The 14,054-nt window shown below is 44.4% G+C and overlaps 1 protein-coding gene across 1 annotated transcript; it reads left to right on the top strand.

Annotated features, from left to right (window-relative positions):
• Positions 1-1,044: 1,044 nt before the first annotated feature.
• On the top strand, positions 1,045-13,647 carry CASP9 (caspase 9). The gene is made up of 10 exons (XM_035117445.3): positions 1,045-1,243; positions 2,344-2,557; positions 3,475-3,564; positions 3,814-3,851; positions 5,039-5,215; positions 6,129-6,218; positions 7,369-7,516; positions 8,954-9,112; positions 9,694-9,803; positions 10,751-13,647. The coding sequence occupies exons 1-10, from the start codon at positions 1,112-1,114 to the stop codon at positions 10,841-10,843; spliced, it is 1,251 nt and encodes a 416-aa protein (XP_034973336.3). The 5' UTR covers positions 1,045-1,111; the 3' UTR covers positions 10,844-13,647.
• The last annotated feature ends 407 nt before the right edge of the window (positions 13,648-14,054 follow it).

Below are 14,054 nucleotides of genomic sequence, written 5' to 3'. Positions count from 1 at the left end.
TAAAGTTTTTAAACTACTAACTTCAAATGTAATATATTGGTTCTTTTAAATTCTTTAATTTTATTTTATTATAGTTTTGTTGCATGATGTACAAACTGCGGCCCTCCAGATGTTTTGGCCTACAACTCCCATGATCCCTAGCTAACAGGACCAGTGGTCGGGGATGATGGGGATTGTAGTCCAAAACATCTGGAGGGCCGAAGTTTGGGGATTCCTGAACTACAAGAAAGAAGATTCCACCTAAACATTAGGAAGAACTTCCTGACAGTAAGAGCTGTTCGGCAGTGGAATTTGCTGCCAAGGAGTGTGGTAGAGTCTCCTTCTTTGGAGGTCTTTAAGCAGAGGCTTGACAGCCATATGTCAGGAATGTTTTGATGGTGTTTCCTGCTTGGCAGGGGGTTGGACTGGATGGTCCTTGTGGCCTCTTCCAACTCTATGATTCTATGATTCTATCCTGTACAAGTCAGTGCATATGTAATCCCGATTGAATTCAATGAGGCTTAATCCCAAGTAAGTAGATATAGGACAGCAGTCTAAATATTAATATGAACTGCAGTTTATTAAGGCTCCCTGCCTTTGCCTCCAATGAGAAAGATGCCTCATTGAAATCTGGGCCGAAGTAAACACACTTATAGGATTGCCCTGCTTGTGCAGCTGTGCCAGTGTAAATAAAGCTATATAACAGGCCTGGCTAACCTGTCTGTGCTGCTGGCATACTACCGGTACCTCTGCCATTGCCCCCGACTATGGGCCATTATTATTTATTTCAGTCTTTCATTTATATCCAACCTTTCCTCCAACACGAAATCCAAGTTGCCTTCGCTATACGCTTTTCGGTGCCTGCGATAAGCATCTTTGCTTAGGCGAGCCTATCTAGTTAGGTAGAATGTTGACATGCGTTCGAAATGCAAAAAGGGGCTGTTCCCATAACGAGGAGTGGAAAGGCTCCGGGAGTGGGAGGGTTAAAGGGGCGTCGCACAGGACGCCGAGCAAGCGAGAGCAAGTCACCCTCTGATGTCCTTATTTGGATTGAGACGTCAGAGGGGGCGGAGCCGCCTGACGCGTCGAAGGGAGGATCTCCCTTCCCGGAAGAAGCGGCCCAGCAGGTGCCATGGAGGAGGATCATAGGCAGTTGCTGCGGCGGGCTCGGCTGCGCCTAGTGAAGGAGTTGCAAGTGGAACCCCTCTGGGAGCTGTTGCTGCACCAAGAGATCTTCACCCCGGATATGATCGAGGAGATCCAGGTGTGCCTTTTGCTCTCTTCCCCCGTACAAGCGGCCCCTTTGTTCTCAAGGGATCTCTTCCAGCCTTCCCCAAGTTTCACTTCTTAAAAGGCCGATCCTACCTCAAGTGCTTGGGAGTATTTGAGGCTGTGATCCTGTATGTGCATTTACAGGAGAGTAAGCCCGTTGAACTCTGCCTTATGTCTATTTTGGCTCTTGGATTGCTTTCATTTATCTGGTGGTGAGCGCCATCCATTGTTATAGTATTTACTTTCTAGTAAACACAGATAGGAATGTGCGGCTGGGAGAAGTTTCAGGGGTGCCTTTAAATATTTTAGGCTGCTTTTCTGGGGCAGTGCCTGTCCAGAGTGGCATTCAGTAAAAAAAAAAGCAGAAGATACAAATAGTCCAGAATTTAAAATTCTGAAAACATAACTCTGTTTTCAACAGAACTGAGAGAACATTACTGAGACTATGACGCAGAAAATGGACATCATTTTGAAAGAGTGACTTAAGCCAGGGATGTGGAAGTTGTGGCTCTCCAGGTGTTGTTGGACTCGGACTCCAGGGATAATGGGATATGTAGTCCAGCAAGATAGGGTGGGGGTGGGGTGAAGGTACTGCTGCATCACACTGTTGATTCATGTCAAGCTTGTGGTCTACTAAGATATCTCAATCCATTTCATATGTCAGGTCAGGTATCCCCCATCTTATATCTGTGCATTTGATTCCTGTCTAATTTGTAGAACCATACACTTCTCCCTATTGCAATTTGTTGTGTTAGATTTGGCTCAGTTCTCTAATCTGCTAAGGTTATTCTGAATCCTGATTCTACCTTCTGCGGGACTATCTACCCATCCCAGTTTGGTGTCATCTTCAAATTTGATGAGCATCCCCTCAATTCCTTCATCCAAATAATATACAGTATAAAGTTATTGAACAACACCGCGCCCAACAAAGGCCTGGCTTGCTGACTGGTTGCTGTCTGCAAGGCTGCTCTAGATTTCAATATTGCTGCCTAGCCATCTGCCCTCCGTTTTCATCTTCTCCAGTATGCATGTGCTGTTTGTGAATTTTTTTGTTTACAAATTCCAGCAGGAATAACCTTCATTTGTCTTCAGAAAGCAGGTACACGCCGAGACCAGGCCAGGCAGCTGGTTATTGACCTGCAGACTCGTGGGAAGCGAGCGTTCCCTGCTTTCATCTGGTGTCTCCAAGAAACTGGACAGAATGACCTGGCCGCTTTGCTGAGTGCAGGAGGTGACCAGCCACAGTTGCAGCCAGCTGATCTAAAGCCAGTTGAAATCCATCCACATTCTGAACTTAGGGATCCACGTATGATTTCTTCTCTGATCTTGTTTCAGTTGGGGGATTTTATAACCTCATTTTAGCATGCCTCCATGGTCCTGAAACTATATCTATAGAAATCAGGGTGAAAAACAAACAGAGGTCATTTGTTGTTAATACTGCAACCCAGTGTTGCAGTGTAGAGCGTTCCTGTTCAAGCTAACAACCAGCCGTACCTTTTCCCAAAACAGTGATTTTTTTTTTAACTTCAGCAAACCGTGAGATTATTTTGAGCATGCTGATACATCCCTCTTATTTGGCTAGGATGGGAATCTATTAGAGGGAGGCTATTGTAGAACCATCTATGTGCATTATGCTTTATGAAGAGCAGGCTTGACATGTTCCCTATGTGAGGGGGGTTGCAGTTTAAAACAGATGCAAGGAAATGTCAAAAGGAGGATGAAGATGGGACTAGAGAGGGGGAGAAAATCCTGTTATTTCCATTGAGCAAATTTTTGCTCAGTTACACTATGGTACTGGGACCCGGGGGTTGTCCTAAAGCAAGAGTGGCTCACCTGTGACTCCAGCTCCCATCAGCTCCAGCTAACACAGCCAACAGTCATGGAAGATGGGAGTTGTAGTTGATCAACATTTGCAGGGCACCAGCTTTCCCACCCCCTGCCCTAGATGATTCTTGCTGCTATGCCGCATCTGTGCAGTGTTTACAAGGAAAGAAAGTTGGCTTCTTGTATTGCATTGCTCATATGAAACTTTATACCAGTTTAATCATTAAGGGTCAGGTTTAATTGTACTGTGGTTGGCCTACAGTTGTTGCAGTGTGAATGCATCCCAAAAGCATCAAGCCCATAATGACAGAGCAGTTACTTGGAGTGCATGCGTGCACATCCCGAATCTTGGCACCACATGAAACTTGTGCAGAAACACAGCAGTCCCTACCCTTGCAGGTATTACAACTTCTGGAAATTTGCCTCTTCCTGTTCAAGAACTAAATGAGAGACGCCAGATACTGTCCCATGACATCACGGCTACTCGGGGTAAGGAGAAATCAGATTTCTTATGTCAGATTTTGATTTCTTTCAAATCAGATTTCCCAGTTGATGGTGTGCAACTCACCCGGTGGGTCTGTGGCAACATTCACATAACAAAAACTACCATGGAGATATCAAAATTTTCAAAAGTAGGGTGACCATGGGTTGGCTTTTGAAAAACGGGGGCTCCACTGCCTTATATACATTAAATATATTTCTAAATATTTATATTTTGACCTTTGCCTCATTCTCTAGGCTCTGTAGAAGAAAATACCAGAAGGACCTCTGAAACGGTTAGCTTATTACCATTTCTGCAATCAACATATTTAGGGTTTGCTTGCGGGTGGGTGGGGATTGGTAGCCCCCTTAATTTTTGTCCACCTTAATTTTTTCTGTGGCAGCTCAGAAGTGTTCCACACACAGTGCTTAGATTAGTGTGATATGTTGGCCAGAATCACCAGTGAGCATGTTTAGGGAAGTTTTTAATGACTGATGTTTTAATGTATTTTTAACCTTCTGGGAAACCCAGCCATATGGGCAGGGTAGAAATAAATTATGATGATGATGGTGGTGGTGGTGGTGGTGAACTGGGTGAATTTTTTTAAAAATTGTATTCCATTTGTCTGTTAGAACACACTTATAAAAACCTTTGCAAACATATGAACAAGGTTCCCTTTATCCCATGATGGCACAGTACTGCCTAACATACCTCAAGAAGGGCCCTTTCCTAAAACCAAAGAATTGTAGAGTTGGAAGGGACTTGAATGTGAGAAACAGCAGCCCTTGGGGGGGGTTCATCTAATTCAACCCCTTGCAATGCAGGAATCAAATCCTGGCACTGCTTCTTGAAATCCTTTCTAATGGGGATGCTCGGGATCTATTTATTATTATTATTATTGTTATCTTATACCCCGCCCATCTAGCTGGGGCTCCCCAGCTACTCTGGGCATATTAAAAACACAATAAAACACCAAACATTAAAAACTTCATTAAACAGGTCTTCTAAAAGTCAGATAATTGTTTATTTCCTTGACATCTGGTGGGAGGGCGTTCCACAGGGCGTGGGTGCCACTACCAAGAAGGCCCTCTGCCTTCTGGGGCCTCCTACTCACAGAGCCTGAGCTGTTGTCCTCTCCCTTTGAGACATACCCTTGGACCTTGCCCCTGTGGGTTCTTTAATATATGGAAACTTGGTCTTCTCCCACCTCCAGCTAAACCAGCAGTGGGCAACCTCAGTCGCAGGGCCCAAATACGTGTCTCCTGGCCTCTCTCACCGGCCCTTGCAGCTCTCTCCCTAGGCTCTAGGGTGGGGAGCCTTTTTGGCTCCATGGGCCAGATTGTTACCAGGATTGGCTTCGCAGGCCACATTTGATGGGCGGGCCCATCGATTGACAGCACTTTCATGCTCACCTTTCTCTCCCGGACGCTTTTGATGGCAAACAAGCTGGTTCTCGCTCCCACCTCCTGTGTTGCGTGACAGGTTTACATCCTGAGAGCAGACCCCTGCGGCTACTGCCTTATCATCAACAATGTGAACTTCAGCAGCTCCTCTGGCTTATCCTCCCGGGCTGGGTCCGATGTGGACTGCGAGAAGCTGGAGAACCGCTTCAGATCCTTACGCTTTGAGGTCTTGACCCGACGGGATCTTAAAGCTCAGGTGAGAATTTCAGAACCATCGCAGAAAACAACACAGCCTTGAGCAGTACTGTATTGGGCTGCTGTTTCTCACATTCAGGACTCCTGTTGTTGTTGTTATTATTATTATTATTATTATTATTATTATTATTATTATTATTACAGTCGTACCTTGGATCCCGAATGCCTTGTGAGTCGAACGTTTTGGCTCTCGAACGCCGCAAAACTGGAAGTGACTGTTCCGGTTTGCGAACATTCTTTAGAACCTGAAACGGGACTTCCGCGGCTTCCTGCAGCCAATCAGAAGCCACGCTTTTGTTTACAAATGTTTTGGAAGTCGAACGGACTTCCGGAACGGATTCTGTTCGACTTCCGAGGTACCCCTGTATTATTATTATTATTATTATTATTATTATTATTATTATTATTATTATTATTATTACAGTATTATTTACCTGCCCTTCACCAGCATGTCCCAGGGCAGGTTACAATGATTTCATGATTCAGATTTTTTTAAAAAAATATTGGCCCCTAGAAAGACAGGATGCTGGACTAGATAGGGTCCCTTTGGCCTGATCTAGTATGTCTCTTTTTCTGCTTTATTTCCTTAGCGATCACTAGTCTTGACTATCACAAGCCCCCAAGGAATGTTTCCTTGCAGTGAGAATTCCAGCCCCACAGCCAAACGGGGAACCCAAATAAGGAACAGGAGCTGGAAAGGGGATGGTGGCACTTACCCCCTCATCCATCATCTCCAGCCGACAGTGTGGGAACCTGCATGATTAAGGAGTGCATTCCTTCCCGTAGGCTTCGACTTGATGCTTTCTTTCAGCAGTTTTGACAGCAGGGTGGGGTTTCTAGAGGGGGTAAAGCTGAGGTTGCAAGCTGTGTTGATGTGGGTGTCCTTAATGTGAGACCTTTGGAAATATCTGCAGGAAATTGTCGCGGAGCTGCAGGGCCTGGCCACGCGAGATCACAGCTCTCTTGATTGTTGCCTGGTTGTCCTCCTTTCCCACGGCTGTCAGGTAGGAGAGGCTGGTGCTCCATTCACATCCTAGGATTGTAAGATCCTTGGGGCAGAGAGCTGTCTCTTTGGATAATGGTGCTCTTCAAAATTCTTTTGAAAAGAAATCTAAAATCGCTAGTTGATCCATTTTTATATAATTGAATGAGTCTGCATATATTTCCATATTAGGAAAAAGCTAGTTTGCACCCCAAATTTTTAAATTTGTTTTTATGGTCGATGCTTTTATAATTTTACTATTAAGTTGCTTTAGCATGTTCCGTGGAAAGCAATTCATAAATTGATCCTTCTCGTAGCCAAGATGGCAACATTCACCCACATGAGGGCACTGTTGGCAGGGTTCAGGGGAGACCCCTAAATGCTTATTGTTTGAGGAAGGGAGGAAAAAAAGATGGAATGGCATAGTTTGGAAAAGGGTGCGGCTGGCTGCAACCCTGAACAGGAGCACTAAGGAATTTAATACATAACAGGCACTTTCCAAAACAATATGCTATCCTTTGAAATTCACACTTCTCCAAATTTTGCAGTGCAGTTCTCTAGCTAAGTAAATGGTTTTATCCACCTAAATGCTACTTAGAATAGGCCTGTTGAAATTTATAGACCCAAGTAGCCACGTCCATCAATTTCAATAGGTCTACTCTGAGTAGGAGAAACATTGGTGACAGCACAATGTTTTTTGCACTAGTTGTAGCCTCTGGACCAGGGATCCCCAAACTAAGGCCTGGGGACCAGATGTGGCCCAATTGCCTTCTAAATCCGGCCCGCGGACGGTCCATGAATCAGCATGTTTTTACATGAGTAGAATGTGTTCTTTTTATTTAAAATGCATCTCTGGGTTATTTGTGGGGCATAGGAATTCATTCATATATTTTTTTCAAAATATAGTCCAGCCCCCCACAGGGGCTGAGGGACAGTGGACCGGCCCCCTGCTGAAAAAGTTTGCTGACCCCTGCTCTGGACCATCTTCAAGGGCACCCCCATGTAGGGTGCATGGCAGTAGCCATGGTGGAAGGTCTAGGAATTGCTAGCCCTTTAAATATATGGCAGCTTTTAAGGCCACCTACAAGGAAAGAGACATCAGAGATGGCTTGGTACCTGGAAATGGGAATTTATTTGGATACCGTTGCCAGCCACCGGTTCTCTCCTTGCAGGCAAGCCACATTCAGTTTCCCGGTGGAATCTATGGCACAGATGGGCGGTCCATCGCTGTGGAAAAGATGGTCAGCTACTTCAATGGAACTCATTGCCCCAGCCTGAGAGGGAAACCCAAGCTCTTCTTCATTCAAGCTTGTGGAGGAGGTGAGTGTGTTGACAGGGCTCTGGGAACTCAGAGTCCAGGACCTGGAGGGAGTTGTCCATTGTTCTGAGAGGACCAGAACCAGGCCAAAGGAGGCCAGGGGCTAGTGCAGGCTTCCCCAAACTCCGGCCCTCCAGATGTTTTGGACTACAATTCCCATCATCCCTGTCCACTGGTCCTGTTAGCTAGGGATCATGGGAGTTGTAGGCCAAAACATCTGGAGGGCTGCAGTTTGGGGATGCCTGGGCTAGTGTGTCACCGAAACTAGGTAGCGTTCAAGATTCAAGGTGTTTTCAGAATGAGGAGTGAGTTAATAGCTTAAGAGGAGCTGGTAGGATTAGGCCAATGGCCCATCTAGTCCAGCATCCTGTTCTCACAGTGGCCAACGAGATGCCCCAAAGGGGAAAACTCAAGCAGGACCCAAGCACAAGAGCCCTCTCCCCTTCTGTGGTTTCCAGCAAATGCTATTTAGAAGCTTTACCGACTCCATCTGTGGAGGCAGCGTAATAGCCATCATGTCTAGAGGTCACTGATAGCCCTCTCCTCTATGAATTTGTCTAACCCTCTCCCCCACTAAAAAAAACTTTTAGTGAAACTTTTTCATCATGCCATACAATGAAAAACAAACTAATCTAAATGACCCCCCCCCCAAAAAAGGAAAGGGGGGAATATAAAGTGCTCTCTCCAAGGTAGATCTTAACCCTTGTCTCCACAGAAAGGGGTGGACCCTCTTAAGCTCTCACCTGAGAGGTTCCCTTTCTTCTCCCAGCCTCCCACCTGGGAGATCTTCCCTTCCCTGCCTCTCACACCAGGGTCCTTTGTCAACTACCCATCACCATCAGGTGTGTAAAATCCCCAGCGTGACCCAGAGGACATCGAAAATAATAGAAGAATGAAAAAAAGGTGATAAATAAAAAGGGCTTCTGATTCTCCACCTGTCCTTTACAGGTAAAAAGATTATTCAAAGTATTCACTCTAGGATGACGTCCAGCTATTACTGCTCCTGCTAAGTGATATTTTCCCAATCTTCAGACCCAAATGTCTCAAATTCATTCATTTCTCCTTCCACACAAAAAGTCTAAAAGGGGTTCTCCAATTAGTATTATTGATAAATGTCAGCAATCCTCTTCCTCCACTCCGACATAGCAACTTTACCTCCAATAACATCAACCACCGTTCCTTCACATTGGGAAACAACAAATCCTTTTCGTCTTTGTTAACACTGTCTACCCTGTAGCCATATATTAAAACAACACTCCATATTTATTTGCTTATTGTAGAATAGTTAATTCACATCCGGTTCTGTATCTTCCGATCCTATTTCCTCACGGCCATTATTTTCCATACTAATGTTTTTTAAAAAAATATTTAAACACGCTGTTGTATGGTTCATGTATTGTAGATGTTTTTTGAGAGGTCTATGTGCTTGGGTTTTCTAGAGAAGAAGGACCGGGGGTTTGAAGTGGATTCTGACCCTTCTGCTGTAGAGTCGGATGCATCTCCCTTCCAGGTGCCTGCAAGAGACACTGATCAGACAGATGCTGTTGCAAGTTTGCCCACCCCTAGTGACATCCTGGTGTCTTACTCTACTTTTCCAGGTGAGCAGCAGCAGCAGTGAAGGGAGGCAAAAATCTGCAGGTGCTTGCAGAGTTTCCTTCTTTCAGATTTTGCTTTTGGGTGGCAGTGGTAAGGATTCTGCCTTGCTCCCTCCCCTCACTGATAGATTCAGAGTTGATCAGCACATGGTAGGCTGAAGCTGTCCCCCCCCAAAAAAGCAGGTGCTTTCCCAGAACTTTTGGACGGTATGGGCCTCACAGAAGGAGCCCCCTATCCATTTGATGCACCTTTGCATGCTATGAGGGGTGAAAGGGGTGTTGGCCTGTGATACTTCCCAAATGGCAAAAATTTAACAAGTGTCTAATGTTGAGGCCCGAGGCCAAACAGCTCTGCTGTTCCTCACCACCACGGATCAGCCCTGCTGCCCGGACAACTTTCAAGCATGTATTGTCAGTCATAAGGACTAGACACTTGTTTTTTTTAAAAAAAAATATTGCTGAGATTCTTAGGAAGCTGGCTTTTTGCACCCAGTTCCGCTTTCTGCAAGCCTTTTCTGTGTTTCTGTGAGATCGTGGGATCCGCACAACTTCTCACTGGTTTTCCCCTGATTCCTTTCTTGCAGGTTTTGTGTCCTGGAGGAATAAGCGCACAGGCTCCTGGTATGTCGAAACCCTGGACCACGTGTTGGAACAGTATGCCCATTCCGAAGACCTGCTCAACATGCTTCTGAGGGTAAGTTCTGCGTGCTTGAGCTGGGAGGCCTGGCTTAGGAGTTGGAAAGAACTCTACAATCTCCCCTAGCCTCCTTCTTAGTACAGGATCTGCAGTGCAGGATGCAACCTCAGCGTTACTCACAGTTGGCTGAAGTAGAATGTCAGAGCAGGGATTCATAACTGGATAATTTTATCCCTATGGAAATGAGGCTTCTTACTATCTATGTATTGGATTCAAAGCTTGTTTACTAATTATGTTGAAAAAAGTAAGAACTTGGTTGTGTGTGGGCTCAGAAGTCTTCTAAGCTGTGGAATTATATGTGTGCTGTGAAGCAAAAAGAACAAAATATTGTGGCTTAATGTCAGAATTAATTTAAGGTCTAGAAGCCAACCCTTTTGAGGAATGGTTGAAGAAGCTGGGTACTTTCAGTCTGGAAAAGAGGAGACTGAGAGGAGGTATAATAGCCAACTTCAAATATCTCAAGGGCTGTCACACGGAAGAGGGAGCGAGCTTGTTTTTTCCTGCTCTGGAGGGTAGGACTTGAGGCAATGGCTTCGAGTTACAAGAAAGGAGATTGCAGCTAAACATCAGGAGTAACTTTCTGACAGGAAGAGCTGTTCGGCAGTGGAATTGTCTCCCTTAGGAGTTTGTGGAATCTCCTTCCTTGGAGGTTTTTAAGCAGAGGTTGTTTGGTCATCTGTCATGGATGCTTTAGCTGAGATTCCTGCCTTGCAGGGAGTTGGACTAGATGACCCTTGGGGTCTCTTCCTACTCTACAATGCTATGATTCTAAATAAATTTGGACAAAGTCGGACCAAAGCTGAGCTGTGGACCTTCCACCAAATTTCCAGTCTCTTGCTCCACCTAGCCATCTGTCATCTGATGCTTGAAACATCCCTTTTGTTGATGTGATGCTTGTGTGTAAGAACAGGTGGAGCAAATGGTTTCTCCCTTCTCTCACCCAGGTAGCAAATGCTGTTTCTGCAAAAGGGGAATATAAGCAGATGCCTGGCTGTTTCAACTTCCTCCGGAAGCGATTCTTCTTCATGGCCAAATGAAGCCTCGGCAAAGCTTTGCCTTTACCAAACCCAAGGGAAGATACCAGCCCCTTCGCAGAAGATGTCAAGCAGTCAGATGCTGCTGAAGCAGCTGTCTTGTGGCTGGGAAAGGGAGCCTGTGTCCCTCCAGATGTTATTGGACTACAATTCCCATCATGCCCAGCTAGCGTGGCCAATGGTCTGGGATGACTAGAATTGCAGTCCCAACAATATCTAGAGAGCTGCGGTATCTCCAGATCTTACGGATTTGTTTCCTTTGTCTTGAAGCCTTGAGAGCAGCAAATTTCATCACTCTACAAAGACTCCTCTCTTCTTTTTCTGGTTTCCGAATCGCCCATTGATCCTTGAAGAAAATGGCCAGGGAAACCAGTTTGCATCAAAAGCCTGCCTCATTTCACCGTGTCCTCCAGCTATTTAAGATCCCCCCTCTCTTACTTTTTTCTGTGTCTATATTGAGGGCATTCCAAATTGCTTCTTTCAGTTGCTCGTTCTCCTTTGCAAAAGTGCTTGAGAAGAAGCCGCAGCTGTTAAGCCAGCTAATGTTGGAGGTGTAAACAGGCCGCAGATGAATAATTGAGGGTTGTCCCCAAAGTTAGCCCTACTCAGAGTGGACCCATTGAAAGGAATGGAAATGACTCACTTAGAGCCATTGTTTTCAGCATATCTACTCTGAGTAGGACTTGGTCAGCTACAACCCCATAATTTAAAAAAGCACTTCGCTGGGGGAAGAGGATGCGTACGTTGTGTGTGTGCACGATTAAATCTTTATTTCTGCGCAGTCCGTCTTCGTTCCTTATTTAAACTCTGTTGCCTGTATGGATGTCTATGAATCTGCTCAGTGGCAGGAGCAAGGATAGAGCATGATCTGAAGAGCATCCCACATCCTGATAATTTTGACAGTTCCATGCCCTTGTGGCGTCTGTTCATGCCTGTTTCAGTTTTTCTTTGCAATGTCTGCTGAAACTTTTAAGAGTCTGCTTTACCTGAAACTTGAGCCATCTTTAGGGTGCTTGTCTGACAAATTTACCAAATATGCCCACTCAACTGCTTAGTTCTGTGGAAGTGGTACTGTTACAGGTGCCACATAATATTCATTCTGCATTTGTAAGAAATAAATCTTTTAGTGTGGCTGCGCCTGCAACTTTGGAACTCCCAGCGACTTCCGGTTGGTCACAGCGCCATTGAAGTCGGATATTCTCTCATCGGAGAGGATCTCGGCGCTTCAAAGGAGGGGGCCACCGTCCCAGCGAGACGGACCCCCGTGAAGAACTCCAAATAGTGCGTTTTGGAGGCAGATCGCTTGGCGGACCTCAAGAGCGAGCTCTCCCCCCCCCCCGGCAAGGCTGCAATTTGGAGCCCCTGAGAGTGGGGGGGATTGGAGCTGCCTTTTTACTCGGAATAACAAGGAAAGAATTGCCAAAGAAAGATGTTACTTTTTTCTGTATGCCACAGCAGCAGCTAGGATTGTATTAGCAAGGAATTGGAAATCCAAAGATCTACCTACTGTGGACGACTGGCAGATGAAGCTGATAGAATTTATGGAACTATCTCAACTGACTGGGAGAATCCGAGATCAGGGAGAGGAGACGGTGGAAGAAGACTGGAAGAAATTTAAGACTTATTTAGAGAAGAAATATAAGATTAAAAATGGACAATAAGGGAAGTGGAAGTATAAAGAGGCTGAAGAAGCAATTAGATATACAGTGGTACCTCGGTTTATGAACACAATTGGTTCCGGAAGTCTGTTCATAAACTGAAGCGTTCATAAACTGAAGCGAACTTTCCCATTGAAAGTAATGGAAAGTGGATTAATCCGTTCCAGACGGTCCGCGGAGTAACCGTTCATAAACTGAAGCGAACTTTTCCATTGAAAGTAATGGAAAGTGGATTAATCCGTTCCAGACGGGTCCGCAAAGTACTTAAACTGAAGCGTTCATAAACTGAAACATGGGTGTAATTGGTTCCGGAAGTCTGTTCATAAACTGAAGCGTTCATAAACTGAAGCGAACTTTCCCATTAAAAGTAATGGAAAGTGAATTAATCCGTTCCAGATGGGTCCACGGCGTTCATAAACCGAAAATTCATAAACCGAGGTGTTCATAAACCGAGGTTCCACTGTAGTAAGGAGGAAATAAGATTAAATGTAAAATAATCATTACGATTTCTAGATCCAAATGATATTTTGAAATATGGGAAATTTGTGGTTAAAATGGATCAAGAATAATATCTACAATGAGTAATTTAGAAGAAGAATGGATTTAAGAATTAGAGAGTGCTATATTTGTTATAAATAGAAACGTGGAAGGGGGGGATAGAGGAAGTCGATAGAGTAAGAAATTATATTGGAGCACTACATTGTTAAGGAAATAAAAGTTTGACAATATGGTTGCTCAAGTGTGAATAAGTACTTTTCTATGTTTCCTCTTTTTTATGTTTTTGTTTTTGTTTTTTGTATTCCCCCCCCCTTTTTTATACCTTTTGTATTTGTTATAAAATCAATAAAATATATTAAAAACTTTGGAACTCCCTGCCTATTGACATCGGGCTGGTGTGTTCACTGTACTCTTTTCGACACCTGCTAAAAAACGTCTTTGTTTAGGCTAGTCTACCCAGATATGTAGAATGTGGACAGGTGTTTTAATCTGTTTTTAATTCAATTTTCAACTGTTTTTACTGATGATTTTATGGCATTTTTCTTTTGTAAATTGCATTGAGGGTTGCTTTTTTATTTTTTATTTTTACAATGAGACTGTATATTAATTTTATGAAATGAAAAATAAAAAAACATGATGTTTTTTACTTAACAGCTGCTTGGAGAGTCCTTGCATTTTGGCAAATGCATCCCTTCCTGACAAGTTACCTTGGTTGTCTCTATTGAGACAATGTGGTCATTGCCTTTGCATGTATTGGAGAAATTTCTGCTGGTGTGTGGGTGAATCGGATGCATGCAGTGTGAAAAGCAACCTTTGGTTCCGCCAAAGGTTTTACTTTTGTATTTGCTACTTTTGTGTTTTTGACTGTTTTTAATTCTCTCGTGCATTAAATCACCTTGAGGCGGTGGCTGAGAAGGCCAGTAATAAACCAGTGTTAATAAGAACTGAATAAAGCACCCTAAATCAGCCGGCGAGGAGATGCCACCATGTACCTGAGCAGCACATGTTGAATTTTGTAACCCCTCATCGGAAGAACTGGAAAATGCTATTTAGCATGT

This window comes from Zootoca vivipara, chromosome 6 (genome assembly GCF_965207765.1).
Source record: "Zootoca vivipara chromosome 6, rZooViv2.hap1.1, whole genome shotgun sequence".
NCBI lineage: Eukaryota > Metazoa > Chordata > Lepidosauria > Squamata > Lacertidae > Zootoca > Zootoca vivipara.
The sequence above is the reverse complement of the archived record's forward strand: the minus strand, read 5'-3'. Positions and strand labels throughout refer to the sequence as shown.

Bases quoted from the DNA above. Each gene is read 5' to 3' on its own strand.
- CASP9 (XM_035117445.3), top strand. From the start codon at position 1,112: ATGGAGGAGGATCATAGGCAGTTGCTGCGGCGGGCTCGGCTGCGCCTA. The intron at 1,244-2,343 runs GTGTGCCTTTTG...ATTTGTCTTCAG, and splicing joins ATATGATCGAGGAGATCCAG to AAAGCAGGTACACGCCGAGA. The intron at 3,565-3,813 runs GTAAGGAGAAAT...CTCATTCTCTAG, and splicing joins TGACATCACGGCTACTCGGG to GCTCTGTAGAAGAAAATACC.